The 16,380-nt window shown below is 41.5% G+C and overlaps 2 protein-coding genes across 2 annotated transcripts; both read left to right on the plus strand.

Moving 5' to 3' along the window:
• Positions 1 to 134: 134 nt before the first annotated feature.
• On the plus strand, positions 135 to 7,533 carry mboat7 (membrane bound O-acyltransferase domain containing 7). Its single transcript, XM_071912762.2, has 9 exons — positions 135 to 228; positions 1,176 to 1,258; positions 1,904 to 2,033; positions 2,276 to 2,402; positions 2,543 to 2,699; positions 3,194 to 3,389; positions 3,693 to 3,845; positions 4,061 to 4,237; positions 5,066 to 7,533. The coding sequence occupies exons 2-9, from the start codon at positions 1,183 to 1,185 to the stop codon at positions 5,475 to 5,477; spliced, it is 1,428 nt and encodes a 475-aa protein (XP_071768863.2). The 5' UTR covers positions 135 to 228; positions 1,176 to 1,182; the 3' UTR covers positions 5,478 to 7,533.
• A 568-nt stretch (positions 7,534 to 8,101) lies between these two features.
• On the plus strand, positions 8,102 to 16,338 carry tmc4 (transmembrane channel-like 4). Its single transcript, XM_071912752.2, has 16 exons — positions 8,102 to 8,255; positions 8,465 to 8,648; positions 9,463 to 9,602; positions 9,885 to 10,034; positions 10,878 to 10,963; positions 11,218 to 11,357; positions 11,593 to 11,740; positions 11,905 to 12,063; positions 12,159 to 12,316; positions 13,026 to 13,152; positions 13,975 to 14,072; positions 14,798 to 14,981; positions 15,156 to 15,286; positions 15,549 to 15,704; positions 15,862 to 15,940; positions 16,033 to 16,338. The coding sequence occupies exons 1-16, from the start codon at positions 8,216 to 8,218 to the stop codon at positions 16,111 to 16,113; spliced, it is 2,061 nt and encodes a 686-aa protein (XP_071768853.2). The 5' UTR covers positions 8,102 to 8,215; the 3' UTR covers positions 16,114 to 16,338.
• Positions 16,339 to 16,380: the final 42 nt, after the last annotated feature.

The raw sequence follows: 16,380 nt of genomic DNA on the forward strand, positions 1-16,380 counted from the left end.
CCTTTGCATGCTCTGCTTGAAGGCAGTCAATCAGTCAATGAGCATGTGGGACTGGTACAGTCCAACCCCTGCAATAAGAATGGCATGTTCCACTCTCTAGTGGGCGGGTCTTCACCTTCCACCCAGGAAGTAAACTGAAATTGAGCAACACTGTCACACCTAGCAGGCTGAATGGCATAGCTGAGTTTCTACACCCAAGCAATCCAACCGGTGTGATTAACTTTAAATGTAAGTAATCTGCCAATTTATCACCTTGAAACTGCACAAATTAAAGGAACAACGTGATAGTGGCGGTTAGGAATCCACAATGCTAACGTTAGCATTGCTAATTCTGTGAGAAGCTGCAGTAGATCAACGATGTCCCTTGTTTTGTCTCGTACTAGCTAGTGGGTGCTACCGTTTTTAACATACTACAAACATGTTAGATTATGTATTCAACAAGCTTAGCCGGTGTTGACAGTTACCTCTTAAAATGCGTGTGTGCCTCACTTGGAAGTAAATCCTTCAAAGATAAGGGAGTAATGGTACAGTTTAGCCATTACTGAGCTGCTTTTTCGTGCCACGAAACTAAAGTAACAGTGTAACTCCAAAACACCAAGTATGTTCCCTCCATTTAACGTTATCTAATATTGTTCTTTATGCGTGGTTGCCTGAATTTCATATTATGCACCCATGGACCTCTTGTTTTGGGAACATGGTACAATTTAGGGGAAATCATTGAAAATTGCGTCAAGGAGACATTGTGAAATGCACCTAGTACAGTCGCCACTCAGCTTGGTGGGGATGAAGTTGAGTAACTTACACATTGTGAACACTGTTCTCGGGGTGGCAGTCTCAAAATCAGTTAATAGTGAAGAACATTTCTTCACAATAAAACTTGACAATGAATTTGAAACAGATATGGAGTTGTATTCAGAATGATTGCTGTTAAAATTGTAATCACAGTGTAGTTAGTTAAACATGGGTAAACTAAGATAAAACTGTTTAATAATCTGCTGTTGAGAAATCTGTTTGACACCCACATCTCTAGTCTTAGTTTCACCCCTGCAAACCCCTTGGGAGACAGGAAACATCTCAGTCTGTGGTGGGGATTCACTCATATGTATGGACAGACCGATTCAGACTGTAGTTTTGTGAATGTGTGACTTTAGAGGTTGCCTGTGTTTCTTTGCCAGCAGAGAGATGTCTCCTGATGAGCTGGTGTACTTGGGAATTCTTGCTGCTTCCATCCCTGTTGGATTCCTCTTCCGATATCTCAGTGAGTATTCTGCGTCGGGTCAGGCTTTCAACCTACATTGGTCATCCCATGTCCCATAGTCTGTGTAATGGGATATATGAAGTAACATTTGTGTTTGTATTTGTCTTGAAAAAGGCAAAATCTAAAATCTTACAGTTGTTGACATTAGGATGAGGCCACCATCTTTGTGCACCTGCAGGGGGTGGACAAAATAACCGAAACACTTAATAATATATGTGTATCAAGTACCTAATAAGGAGTAAGGCTGCTCCTTCACAACAGCTTCACTCCTCGTTGGAATGCTGTTATACAAGTCCTGAAGTGTGTGTAGTGGGATATTGGACCTTCAGGAACGAGAGCTCCAGTTCTTTGAGTTATGAAGGAGGTGGAAATCTACAAATCTACTTCCTATGAAAGTTCAGTGATGTTTAGATCTGGTAATCTGGTGACTGGGGCGGCCATGGAAGGCTTTTGACTTCAATTTGGGGTTCAGGAAACGACTCTTGAATTTGTTTAGCAGTGTGTATGGAGGCATTACCATACTGGAATATGGGAACATCATGAGGGAACAGAGTTTGCACCATAGGGTGCACCTTATGTTGTAAGATCATATTCCCTGGCAAGATTATTGTATAATCTTGCTTTGTTTTCATCATTTCACTTCAGGTCCTCCGGTGAAGCAGGGGGCAGCCCTGCTCTTGGGCCTCTCTGTTACCATAGCAACCTGTCAGATCCACGCGCTCCACTCTCTGGTGACGGTGATTGGAACATGGATAATTATAAAGAGCAGCTGGAGGTGAGAGGCGAACATCCAGGCTATTAGAAATTTATTTCACTGCATTATTTCACTATAACGATGTTGGCAGCCACAAAATTTTAAACACGAAATTCTCTCCCTCTCTTCTCTTCTCTTCTCTTCTCTTCTCTTCTCTTCTCTTCTCTTCTCTCACACACAGTCACCATGTTTGAGGTTCTTGAATTCTTGAAGTGGTCCTGATAGATGTTAGGCTCACCTGTCTTTGTCCCTCTGTCTCTAAGGCATGGCCCTGCACTCTCTCTTGGCTGGACCTTCCTCTACCTCCTCTTCTTCCGGCTGGTGACATGGTTCGGTCTGCCGTCACCAACACCGTTTGCCAATGCCATTCAGCTGCTTCTCACCCTCAAGGTACAGAGAAACTACGATCACACAACAAAAAATTCAGAGCAATCATGGGAAAAATGTAAACAACACACAATCTCTTTATTACTCTGTAGTCTCGATGTACATCTTTTGACTTTTAGCTTTTCTTTCTGTTTTCAACTCAGATGGTGAGTCTAGCCAATGAGGTGCACAGTTTCCACCTGGAGAAGAAGAAGGAAGTGAGCTCTTTTGCCAAGTCTCCTGTCATTGGTGGTCTGTCTCAGGAGCCCTCTCTCTACGATATTCTGTCCTATAGCTACTGCTATGTGGGTATAATGACTGGTAAGTCTGTGAAGATGTGTGGTGGCACTTCCCAGCATCTCCTCTCGTCCATAGTTACAGATCTTAAAAATTCAATAACTTTTGGGGGGTGGGACTTGTTTCAATTTAGTCATTTAAATGAATGTTTGAAACTAAAACATGATGTTTTGTGGCCCATGTGTATTGTTTGATGTGAATTTGCTTTTGCATCCATTTTAACTTTTGTCTCTCTTTGTCTCACTCTCCGCTACTTGTTCAATACCGTGTGAGTCCATATATGTTTTCAGTATCATTACAATTAGTTCCAGTTTAACTCTTCTTCCTGTTTGTTTTGTTTATTTATCCCTTCTCCTATCCAATGGCACCCTCTCTTCTGTTGAACCACAATGCCATCCACTGTGCCCTTTTGTGTTCATGTTATCTTTTATGATCCCTATCGGCCCTTTTGTCTATCACTGTCTTCTCTCGATGCCGTCCTCATCATCCCTTTATCTCACCCCTTCATTTCCCCAAAGGCCCGTTCTTCCGCTTTCAAACCTATATGGACTGGCTCAGGCAGCCCAGCCCGCTGGCCCTGCCCGGCCAGATCCCCTGCTTGCAGCGGTTGAAGATGGTTCCCGTCTACGGTGCTCTGTTCCTGGCCGTGAACTCTGTCTTTCCCCTGGCTTACGTCCGCACAGAGGAGTTCTTGGATCACCACTTCTTATTCAGGTACTGTGACAGAACCTAATGCAAGGAAGCCAAGGAATCCTGTCTGATTTGGAGATTTAAAGATGTCAGTTGTGTGATAATGACAAGCAGCTCACACAATGTTTGCAGTCTGCTCTCTTGGATCTTAAATATGAAGATTCTGCAGGGATGTTAATAAAGCTCCTTCTCTACCATCACACATCTCTCTCTCTCTCTCTCTCTCTCTCTCTCTCTCTCTCTCTCTCTCTCTCTCTCTCTCTCTCTCTCTCTCTCTCTCTCTCTCTCTTTCTCTCTCTCTCTCTCTCTCTCTCTCTCTCACACTAGGTTATTCTACATGACGGTGGTGTTCTTCGTGTTTCGGATGCGTTTCTATGCGGCGTGGTGTGGAGCAGAGGCTGGCTGTATCAGTGCAGGTCTAGGCTGCTATCCAGAGAAGGCATTGTCCAAACCTGGAGGAGGACCCACTCTAAACTATAGGTATCATATTGCTGAATTTACAGTTATATACAGAGAGGATGCATCAATGTTTGTCTGTATCTACATAAACAAAACTTAAGTTCACCACAAAGTCAAAGTATTTTGAATAATCTGACATCTTCGGACAGTCTGTATAGAGTTCATATTTTTCTTGTGTTGTTGAAGGCTGGTATTAATGGCAGTTTTGTTTTGTTGTGTCTTTTCCTTGTGGCCAGTCCTGATCCCACCACTGAAGAGGTATACGACTTCAAAACTATCCAGAACATCGACTGCTACAACACTGACTTCTGTGTAAAGGTGCGACACGGCATGCGCTACTGGAACATGACAGTGCAGTGGTGGCTGCATCACTACATCTACCCCAACTCCCCCTTCAAAGCCTACACTCTCAGGTAAGGCTTACAGCAAATTAAAGGCACTATGTTTGCAGTGCTTCTGTTGATATTGTACTGAGATGAGTCCGACTAACAGTGGTATGCAAGTGCTTCTGAAACGCTTTTGTGGGAGTGAGACCTGTGCAGTAAGATAAAATCTTCAAGATATTCTAATCTAATCTAAATTTAAAGATCTCAGTTGTGGGATAAGGGTAGTAACTTCCACTTTATTTAACAAAATGTTTGCAGTCTGTTCTCTGCTGTTATTTTGCCGTTATTCCACAACTTGGATCTTAAATATGAAGATTCTGCAGGGATGTTAATCAAGCCTGTCATCACAGTATTTTATTTAAAGTCACAATGAAATAAAATCCCATTACTTTTACTTCCTGGAAACAAGTGTTTTTTAGTGATTGCATCATGGTGTACCAGTAGGCATACATCAAATTTCCCCTCACAGATTTTTGAAAATCCCCCCTTCTACCCCTCCCGTCATATAAAACCTGCAACCTAACAGCTTTCAAAGTGACACAAGTGGCAACATGGTAGATGGTAGGTGAATTTTTGGGTGTTCACCCCTGAAAACCCTGTTTCCTTTTCCTAAGACACCATGGCTGCATCCTGGTGACTGGAATTTATTCATTTTTAAGAATACAAATTATGTGACAGCTCAAAATTAATTATTAAAATTAAGCTTTTGAACACTTTTGAACAGTCTCTCCCCGCATTATATCCCGCCCCAACACCCTGTCTCAACCAGAAATACATTGAATTACAGAAGAAAGACACCATGGAATGCTGTTTCCTTTTGACTTCAACATCTCTCTCTCTCCCTCTGACTCTCAGGGCTGGTTGGACCATGTTCATCAGCGCCTACTGGCACGGACTGCATGCTGGCTACTACCTGTCCTTCCTCACCATCCCGCTGTGCATTGCAGCAGAGTCTGTCATGGAGGCGTCTGTCCGAGCTAAACTGGGGCCCCGCGGCCAGAACATCTTCGACTGGGTTCACTGGTTCTTGAAAATGAGGGCCTACGACTACATGTGTATGGGCTTCGTGCTGCTGAAGGCCAGCGATACCGTCAACTACTGGACGTCCATCTACTTCATCATGCACATCATCGCCGTTTGTTGCATAATACTGGGCAGGGTGCTGAAGGGAGGGAAAAGGGAAGGGAAGAGGGGGGAAAAGGAGGAGAAAAGAGAGGGAGAGAAGATAGAAAATGTGAAAGAGAAAGCTGGAGAGAAGACAGACTGAATGGAGGTGATGAACTGGTGAGATATTTGGGGGGCACGGGGAGCAGTTACTTCAAGACTACAATATCCAAAATTCATTGCACTGTCACTCATCTGTACTAGTAACAAATGTCGCACAGGTCCAATAATGTGTCCTATGGGAAAGGGTTAAAGTCCTCCTTGATTAGAAACATCATTGGACTGAGGGCAGGAATCAGTGACATGTGAAACCCAGTAACAGTTGCCATGGGAGATATTTCGTTACAAACCATATGTACATAGGTGTAAAAGTGTTGAGAAAACTGGTGGAGGAATGTTTGAGCTCAATGAATGTTATTTTTGTAGCGTGAGTGGCGGATGGGATGTAAATAGTTTATTCACTCCCTGCATTGGTGCATTTGCCTGTACAGTGTGTGTGTGAGGTTATTTCAAGACACCAAGTCCAGTTTTAGTACAAGTGTTTTTAAACGATCTTACAGGTCAAAACCGGGTCATTCCTAAACAGAAACGTCAAGATGCTGCCTCAGAAAAACAGTAGTAGGGTGAGTAAAAAAACAACCTGCTTACCCTTTATAATGAACTTTCAGATTCGTTCTACACAATTAAAAGAGAAACAAGGCAACAGGGATTTAGTGCCATCATAACCAAACCAAAAATACATTCCAACAGCTGATGACGGACACACATTTCAGGAGTATGTTTGATAAATGTACAATGGAAATAATACATTATGATGAACTCATACTGAGCCAGAAAGCAATTATTATTATTGTGATAACGATCATTAATTAGAATTTTTCAGTTGAATAATTTGAGGAACAGAATTATTTTACTGCCTTTTTGGCGTATTAAAACAGCATCTTGACTATTTTCAACTACAGTGGACATTCTAAATTAAATGAAATGTTTCAGTATTGCCTGTATTTGAATATTATGTGATTATGAATTGTAGAAACATCGCAATATACAACTGCAGCCCTTAGTAGTGGAAGTTACTTTGCTTCAAGCAGAAATATAAAAAAAAACAGCCTACATGGTGAAATTCAGTTATTCATAATATCACAAAATACAAATGTAAGAAAATCACGCAAGCTTTACGGAGCAAAGTCAAGGCCCAAATTACATTGTTGTGTTTACATGAATGCTTAAGGACCTCAGGCACCTTTGAATCTGATTTGAATAACCTCAAGCGTTTTCAGCGTTACAATGTTCCTCACACACTTTTCTTTGCTGCTGTGCTGTCTGTTATTATCTGTGTTTCACATGTCACCCTCGCAAACATATACACTGACTTCTGTATAGCAGTGTGCTACCTGGTGAAGAGGGTGTCATGTGAAAGACAGACACAGTCTGTTCACTGCCAAACTGTCTGTACTGCCATCATGGACCATTCTGGGTGGGGACCAAACATTTGATACAAAAAGTCTCAAGTTTCACATCATTTCTATCGGCTACCTGATTTACTAATGAATAACTGAGCACAGCAAGTTACTGTTGGATGAAAGTGTACAGCTGGAAAACCTGAAGTGGACTCTTTTACTCTGCCACTTCTTCCTCTCTCAAACTGTGTGGTAACTATTTCTCCATTTTATATGAGCATGAGGATTGAAAGGAACGTTTCTGCCCCCTGTGTATTATAGTACGATCCTATTAGCATGGACTTGGAGTTGAAATCATTTGAATGCAGAATGATTTCATGTTTTGCTGTTATCCTTTACTTCTCCTGTGCCAAACCCAAACCTTTGAGGTAAACAACATTCCCCTTGTTTTTATTATTGCACAGTGATCATTGTGAATTAGTTAGTTCTTTTGTCATCACATGCAGTTGACCTCTCATCTCCAACCTATTTATTTTGTGGTCCTCTATGTGTTTTTTTTTTTGTTTGTCTCTAAATGACTTCACATGCTATGATGATTGTAACACTCCCTGCTTTGTAACGGTGTTACACATGGAATACATATCAACATTTCCTCACAATTGTTAAGTGCTGGTCTTTATTTGAAAATTTACCTGATGATTATCTGTGGATCATTTGTTTATTATTAGTATAATAGCTACCGTGTATAATTTATTAAGATAAAGCTCGTAGAAAAAACATGTTTCATTATATCGTGTTTTTCAATAGTCAGACTGGGAAATCATTAACTCTCCAACATTATCGCATACCAACACACCTGCTTAGTGATCTGACGTCACTTATGAGCTAATGTAGTCCTATGTACCTAATCACCCCCCCTCCATAAAACAAAGATTTTGTGATTGGTTATGTTAACTTATACACATATTGATATACTTAATGTATTCACACTGCCACCCACAATCAAAACTCACCAAACTAGTCATGAAGTTTTCAGCCTGATCAAAGAGATTTGTTTGAACTCCTCATCAACAATAAGAATTACTTCATTTTAATGTACTGTGTAACTAGTACTGTTAGTTAACCTGATTGCCTGCTGTACCCAGCCATTGATAGCAGTTTCTTATTGCACAGCCTGAATTGTGAATGGATGGTAACCATCTCCTTGGTAGTAATGGGTTAAGCATACAAGGAAGTACCTGTGTGGTCATTTACATAGGGAGTAAAGTCCGTGAGAGAGACAGGGCAACGAGAGAGACAGATTCCTGGATAGGCTCCATTTCCTCATTACGCTGGCTAAGCTGGCTCACCTTTTTTTTCTGGATTTGGAGGTGGCAAAGTATTAGATGTGGTTACAGGGGACTTTCTTAAAAGACTGGCTGAATTCTACTGGGTGAGGGAAATGGCCAGTGAGCACCAGAGTCAAGGCTCAGTTATGACAGGTAAGCTGTATGGCTGCTGAAGGTGTGTCTGTTTTCTCACCTCTCACCTCACATTTATATATAGCCTACATATGTATTCTTCTATTTAATCAATTCATATAACATCTAATGTATTTTTCCTATTGATAATGAATGAATCAGTATTCTCTTAACCATGATCATACTGAATTGTCTTGATTCCTTTGCTGATTTTCTGTCCGTTCTCCCAGTCGAGGGGAACGGTTACCCTGGTGACCAGCAGTCACTGCGGTTACGAAGGGTTCCGTCTGCAGCCTCCAATCAGAATTCCCCTCAGTTCAACTGGAGCTCAGAGGAGGATGAAGTGGGAGAGTCTGGACCAGCCCAGGACCTCAGGAGCCTCCCTTTGCCCATGTCCCTGAAAAGAGCTGTGTGGTATGAAAACAAATCATGAGCTGTTTTCTCTTTATGTCAGGGTCAATTCTTTGTTTTTGTAATGTATTTCTATTCATTTTTGAGTCAATATTGAAAGTAATACAAAGTGTAGTACAGAGAATGTTAAGGTGACACAGAAATGTAACATCACTCACACAACATCCAAACATAACTTAACAGAGGGGAGGGAAAAAATAAAAGAAACACAAAATTATAACCAACTAAATAAAAAAGTCCATGAGCGAGTTCACCATATACATAACATGTCAAATACTGCCACCAACACAACCAGGATGACAGAGAAAAAAACAAAAACATATTGGGATGGTATAAGCCTGACAAAGACCATTAGGTCGACACATGTTGGTCATTTTTAATTGTCTTGCAGCCCATGTAATAAAAGCTTTTTATCCTTTTTCACTTAAGACAGAGTGCCTTAGGTGTTTTTTTTTTATCGCTGCTTTTTAGAATTCAGAATTTAGAATTTTCTTCAATTTTTTACTAGCAAGAAAAGAATCCAACATTTTTCTAGCATCAACAAAAACACATTGATAATGATAAGTATACTGAATAAAGGAGATACCTTAAAGTGCTGGTAAATCTACCATAGGAAATGGCCCCATAAGGTATTTTACTGTATAAAGGCTTCCCAGGAATTGCAGAACAAATCCTTCTTCCCATGCAACATGTTTTGGTTTTTTTTCCAATTTAGCAAAGTACATCATATCTTTCAGCAAGAAGAGGTGGTGACAGTTGTATGGTGACATTCTAATACAGCAGAAATGCTGTTTTTAAAAACTCTTTTCCTTTACAGGCAGGTGCAGAAAATGCAAGTGCCTGTGGTTTCCAGTTGGAACAGGAGCAAGTCCAAATCCCTGCGCAGGTTCAGAGACAATGCCAGAGGGTTTCTGGCCTTTTTTGCACTCTGGAGGAAGTCCTTGCAAAAGATAGGAGGTGGGCCTTCAGCTGGGTATCTCAGGTGGCTAGTAAGGGGCTTAGTTAGCAAGAATTATGCTCATAGTGTCATGCATACGTATTACATCTAACACCCCATGTTTTACATTATCAACAGTCCCCTGTTTATAATATTAATCCTGCTAATAGAGAATTTATACTACCGAACATACATAACTATATATCTAATTTGAATATATTTGGCACAAGCCTTGTGATTATTCAGTTGGTTTGAATCCAGTTGTGCCTGTTGAATGAGACCTCGGCCCTCTGCCTCAACAGGGAACTTTGGCGGAGGTGTCCTGTCCTACTTCTTGTTCCTGCGATTCTTGGTGGTGCTCAATTTCGTTTCCTTCTTACTGATTGCTGGATTCGTCCTCATCCCCAACATTGTGTTCAGATCTGTTGGGAGCAGCCCGGTCAACAGCACTGGTAATGATTCATGCAGATTACTTTGCAACAGGGAATTTAAAGCATTTTCACTTCAGGGCAGAGATATATTTTCAAGGTTCTTGAATTTGATGGGTAACTGCTGACGCACGGTGATGCCTTCTGACAGTTCAACGCAATTCTTCTTAATATAAACAGGGTGCCTTCTCACAATTCCATGCAACAGTATCCTAGCAACAGTCGTGCCTCAAAGGACGGGGTGTTGGTAGGAATATGTGAAAAAAGAGAGAGGTGCCGGCTGTGGTATTCCCCTCAGATATGAACTGAAGAAATGCTCAGCGGTCCATTTGCAGAATTTCATCCCAAAACGCTATCCATTTAAAAAAAAAAAAGTGTTTACCCGAAACTCATCTCATTCAATATGTGAATATATGAATTACAAAGATACAATGCTTTAGTTTTATCACTTATAACCAAGGGCTTCACCTACTATCCTTACCTACTATCCTCTAAAATGTACCATAATTAGCACCATCATTTTTGCCACCAGCCATTTTGTAAAAGAAGGTGTCACTTTTTTAAAATGGTGAATATTTCATTTTGAAACTCTTTTTTCATTTTGAAATGAAACTGACTTTATCTAGATGATAGTACAGGGGTCAAGACCACCTGCCTTTGCAATTATGTGTATTTTACGAGACTTCACTTCCCCCTCTCTGTCGCCCTCTATGTTATTCTTACTGTTTGAATAAAGTTCAGAAAATCTAAGGACAACAACATGACCTTCAAGTTCAGAGAGGAGGAATGACAGCTAAACAAATGCATTAACCGGTAAGACCGGACTGTGTGTATGGATTGTAAAGCTCTCCCTGTGCTGTTTTCCAGGTCCAGAGGAATGTATGTTTTATGACCCTAATCCTCAAGGCCTGGTGGTGTTCTATAATTACTTCCTTGACTTACTTTCTGGAACGGTAAGAAACTGTAATGAAGATATGGGACTTACAGAACATATAGGCAAAAAGACATTGATGTTATTCCTGTGAAAACCTACATTTTGATTCTTCCCTATTTAATTTAACCCATTTGACCTCATGTTTAATGTGTCTCTGAACTCTTCCACATACTCTTACTACATCCTCTCCTGATTAAAGTAAATGAAAACCACATCCCATAGTACATCTGCACATCAGACATGCTCAGCCAGCGTCCTCTCCCCTGTGTTCAGGGCTTCATGGAGTATTCCTACCTGTTTTATGGCTACTACAACAGCTCAATAGAAAACAGAAACTTCTACAACATCACCCTGGCCTACCTCTTCACTGCTGTCTTCTACTTTGCCTTCTGTCTCTTCTGTATCATTATACGGTGAGTCCCAGAAGAACACACAGTATCAATGATTAAGGACTGGTGTGCGTGTGTGTTTTGTTGTGTGTGTGTGTGTGTGTGCACACGTGTGTTTGGCTCTAACGTGTCTCAGCGAAGGTCCTGGTCAATAAGTGAAATTAACCGCATGACATTTAAAAACCACAACTGAACTTGAGGGTTTCAGCCGGCTCACTTGCATCTGTATTCTCTTCCCCCGACTGGTTGCTCACACAAGCATGGGGACTGCAGCCCGTGTTGCCGTGGCAACGGGAGGCAGCGCCGTGGGCAGCTACAGCAAGATAGTGTTCACCGGCTGGGACTACGGTTGCCTGGGAGATCAAGCTACTAAACTGAAGCAGAAAAACATCCACTACCGGCTGCAGGTCAGAGGGGATCTGTCCCAGTTAGCAGGATGGAGGGCGACGGGGAAAAAGAGACGCGTGATAGACGTGTGGCAGTTTTATACTTTCCCTAGAAGTGACATGTGTTGAGTTGACCCCTTCTACTCCACCTCCCCTCTCTCTATCTGTCTCTCTCTCCCTGTCAGGTGGACCTGGAGGAGGAGATGATAAAGAAAAAGGCAGCCTCTCTGACCTTGAGTCAAAAAATAGTTCTCTACTCGCTCCGCATTCTTATGTCTGTGGTCGCCTTTGGGCTCATTATAGCGGCCTTCTACGGCATCTTCGAGGCCACCGTCTTCAGCCAGGTGGGTGACGATGTAGAATAATGATGTCGATCTGTCCTCGGTCAAGTCCCGGGTCTTGTCTGGTTGACCTTTTGTCTCTTGTCTCTGCCAAACAGAATCGGAGCGGGGAGGAAGGGATCCTGGGTTTGATTTTTGAGTACCTGCCTTCCATTGTCATCACCGCTGGAAACTTTGTGGTGCCTCTGCTGTGTGACCAGATCGCCTTGCTGGAGAGATACGCCCCCAGCACCACCATCATAGTGGCACTGTTACGGTTTGTGTCAGTGTTTGTGTGTGTTTCTGTGAGTGTGTGTATATGTGAGTGCATTTGCATTTAGTTCATTTGCAAGTTTAAATTATAAAATGCTGAGAGAATTGAGAAAAAAAATCGAAATTGTGCTGCTGAGATTTAAAAAAACCCCACTGAAAGTGGGAAAACTGAACTAAATGGGAAAACTTAACTAAAGTGAGAAAAACTTAACTCAACTACAGTTAAACTAAACTTAACTAAATAACAGAAACTAGATAACAACAACTTCAACAAGGAGGAAAATGACAACAACCTGCATCATTGACAGTAAAGGAAATAAAATCAGTTGAAACAGCCCCAGTGTGGAAAATGAAATGATAGAGGAAGTGAGACTGGTAGTGAGTGGAAGTGTGTGGTGTGTGTGTGTGTGTGTGTGTGTGTGTGTGTGTGTGTGTGTGTGTGTGTGTGAGTGTGTGTGTGTGTGTGTGTGTGTGTGTGTGTGTGTTCAAAGAAAGAGAAAGAAAGCAGGGAAAGAAAACGTATCTGTTGTTGTAGGGGCAATGTAGGCTACTTTCATTGGCAGTGTGAATGTAACTATTCCACAGTCAAGATCTTCTGTAATTTATGGAGAAAATGAAAAATCCCCAATCTGTGTTTAATCACCTAAACTTAAACCAAATCTTAGAATAAGAAATGTTTTGGTAATGTTTCCTCATGTCTGTCTCATCTCCAGGTCAGTGTTCCTGCGCCTGGTCAGTCTGGGTGTTCTCCTCTTCACCCTGTGGAGTCAGATCACCTGTACTGATGACAACAATGCTGGAAAATGTGAATTGTGCCAATACAACTATAAGGATTATCCGGTAACTACACTACTTGGCGGTCCATGAGTGCATCTAAATTATTTAAAGTGGCCTCTTTTTTTCACTTCCCCTTCAGCTGCACTGAGCTTTATTTTTAGGAGAGGACACTCAAACAGGATGGAGGGTTTCTCAGAGCTACTTGATGAGTTTAATAACATCCGCTCATAGGAATAAAACAAGCTACAGAGAGAATGCTTGAGATGAAAAATGTAATGCAATTTTGCAGCTAGGAGATGACAAAAGATTCGGTTTTGTGCACACACAAAGAATTCCATTTGTAACTTTAGTTTTGGGTCTAAGCACTGTAGAGACAGACACTAAGCTCTAAGGTATGGAGCTGGATCAGACCCTGAAGGCCTCGGGCAGAATTCAACCCAGGACTAGGAACTACAGGTCTTAGTCAAGACTCAGGCAGAGAGACAAACAGCAGCAATTAACCAGGCACACATGTGGATCACCAAAGAGGAAAGAGAATCTGCAGTGAATCGGCCTTGAATATATTGTGATTCTGATTAATGTTGACTATCTAACAAAGTCATGAATGACAAAGGTAAACATTTACATTTCTAGGTTTGTACAGCCAGATATTGACTAAATCAGGATACAGGTATTGATAGGATCAGGTGACGGTCTCATTTGCTGACACAAAAGAGTAAGGTAAAATGTCAATTGTGTTCTCAGATTAAGATAATTTATGACACACAGTATAAGTATAGTTTGTGTGTACCGTGCTCAGCATGTAAATGCCATAAGTCACTTGACTTTAACCGAATAAGACTTTAACCGGCGTGTGACCAACTGTGTGTGTCGGTCTTCATGCAGTGCTGGGAGACTCGTGTGGGACAGGAGATGTACAAGCTAACGCTGTTTGACCTCCTCATCACCATCGCTGTGCTCGTCCTGGTGGAGTTCCCACGCAGGTACAAAATGATTTGTAAAAAATAACTACTTATAGCATTAGAATGACTGGTAATTACTGAGTAATATGCAAGTAAAAAAGGTGCTTTTTACCAGGCTAGGACCGTTCTGGGGTTTCTGTTGTTTTCTGTTGTTATTTGTGTAGAGTTGGTATGGAGTACGTTTGTATATCTATGTGAATATTGTACATAGTCAGTACTGGCATGTCTTTTCTAAAATATATAAAGTATTATTGTCAGTATTATTGTTGTATTATTGTCACTTTCTGAAATGAATGTCCTTCCCCTCTGTGGAAGATAAATCAATGCAGACAGTGCGTTTCTTCCATTTTGAACTAGTTTATCCTTCGCCTCCAGCACCTTTCAAATTTTCAAAAGTGTGTAAAAAAGTGCCACTTATCTAACACGATTACCAGCAAAAGCACTTTTTTTGCCAGTCAGTCTAATGCTATAACTAGTTATTACATCAATATTACTTGTATATTAGTTATTTCCGGTCATTACTGTGTAATTAATGGCCTGTAATTTAAAGGGTTACCCAGTTTCTTATTGTTGACTCACCATCAAACAAATGAGTCGGTACTAAATCAGTTGGAAATTGTGTACAGAAACATATTTATACAAAGATAAATCAGTTGGAACATGTTGACACTGAGACAGCCCTGTGATCCAGCTGTGCTTGTGTATGTGTGTGTGTGTGTGTGTGTGTGTGTGTGTGTGTGCGGCAGGATGGTGGTGGACAACTGGTCCAGTAAGCTGGCTCAGTGGGTCGGTCGCCAGGAGTTCCTCGTTCCCCCCAACGTGCTCGGACTGGTGTACGGTCAGACCGTGGTTTGGACCGGGGCTCTGTTTTGCCCTCTGCTGCCGGTCATCAACACCATCAAGTTTGTCATCATCTTCTACTGCAAGAAGGTAGAAGAAGAGATATCTCACGCTGCACACAATGCTCAGACAAAAATATAGAGTATAGTCATAACTCATCCAAACAGTTCCGACATCACATGGCACCCATTCCATTCCAGACCCTTTTTTTTATTTTTTGCCCTAACCCTGTTCCTCATCTTCTTCTTCTTCTTTCCTCTCCAGATCACGCTGTTCAATAACTGTCGTCCCGCACTGAAGACGTTTCGCTCCACCACCTCCACCTTCTTCTTCCTGGTGGTGCTTCTGTTCGGCTGGGGCCTGTCCATGGTTGTCATGATCTATAGTGTGGCTGAGTGAGTGTCGATTGCCGCCTCCTCACCTGTAACAGTCACAACAGACGTGCTTTGTAGTATAGTATTGGAAAAAGCTAATAATTGGGGTGAAATAGTAATGATAGTGGTAGCTGAGGGTTTTATCTCCAGTTGTTGTGGTTCTGCAGCTCAATACGTAGAGCATTGCACCAAGATTGGCAGGGGTTTAATTCTCACTGGGGTTATGTTATGTTATGTTATGTTATGTTATGGTTTTGAAGTCTGTTTCCCTCATCCCACCCAGGATCCGTCCCTCGATGAGCTGTGGGCCATTCCGTTCCTTCTCTACCATATGGGAAATTGTTCCGACCTCTTTCTACAACCTCTCTCAAACTACACAGGAGTTCCTCTTCTTTATCGGCTCCCAGGCATTCTCCATTCCTCTGTTTATTTTAGCTTGGTGAGTGACAGTGCGCCTTCTGTAGGATCCTTACCCTGTTATGTATAGAAATCAATAGAATAGAATACAGCTTATATTGCACCTGCATATTACATGGTCCTTCACCTCCCATTTTATAGTTTATGATGCATAACCACAGCTCCTCTCTCCCCCACAGTGTGGTGATGTGTTATTTCATAGCCTTGGCCTCTGTCTATGGGAAAAGTGTTGCTCTGCTAAGAGCTCAGCTTAAACTGGTAAGTTGTAGGCATTTAATTATATGATCTACTATAAAAGTACTGAGGTACATGCAGTTTTACTAATGCAGTTTTGGGTCTTTGGCTGACAGGAGGGGCGTGACAAGCAGTTCTTGGTCAAACAGATTGAGGAGCTGAGTCGGCAACTTCAGGTTCCAGCTTCAGAACATTAAAAACGCACCATGTTGAGTTTCTCCCAACTCCATTTTTACCTTAAACATAAAAAAGACTGTGTGAGGCATCTGAAAGGACTGTATGCACCTTATTTACAATTATATAAGTTTCATATATTTAAGGAATGTTCTGGTTCTGTCTCCGGTTCACATCTGCTAAACCAAGAGATGGATTTCTTTTCTTGATTTTTTTATCTAAGAACATACGTATGTAAAAGGGAAATAAAGACCTGATCATTGTTAATCTACCTGTATGCTAGATGTGTG

Source organism: Centroberyx gerrardi, chromosome 12, assembly GCF_048128805.1.
Source record: "Centroberyx gerrardi isolate f3 chromosome 12, fCenGer3.hap1.cur.20231027, whole genome shotgun sequence".
NCBI lineage: Eukaryota > Metazoa > Chordata > Actinopteri > Beryciformes > Berycidae > Centroberyx > Centroberyx gerrardi.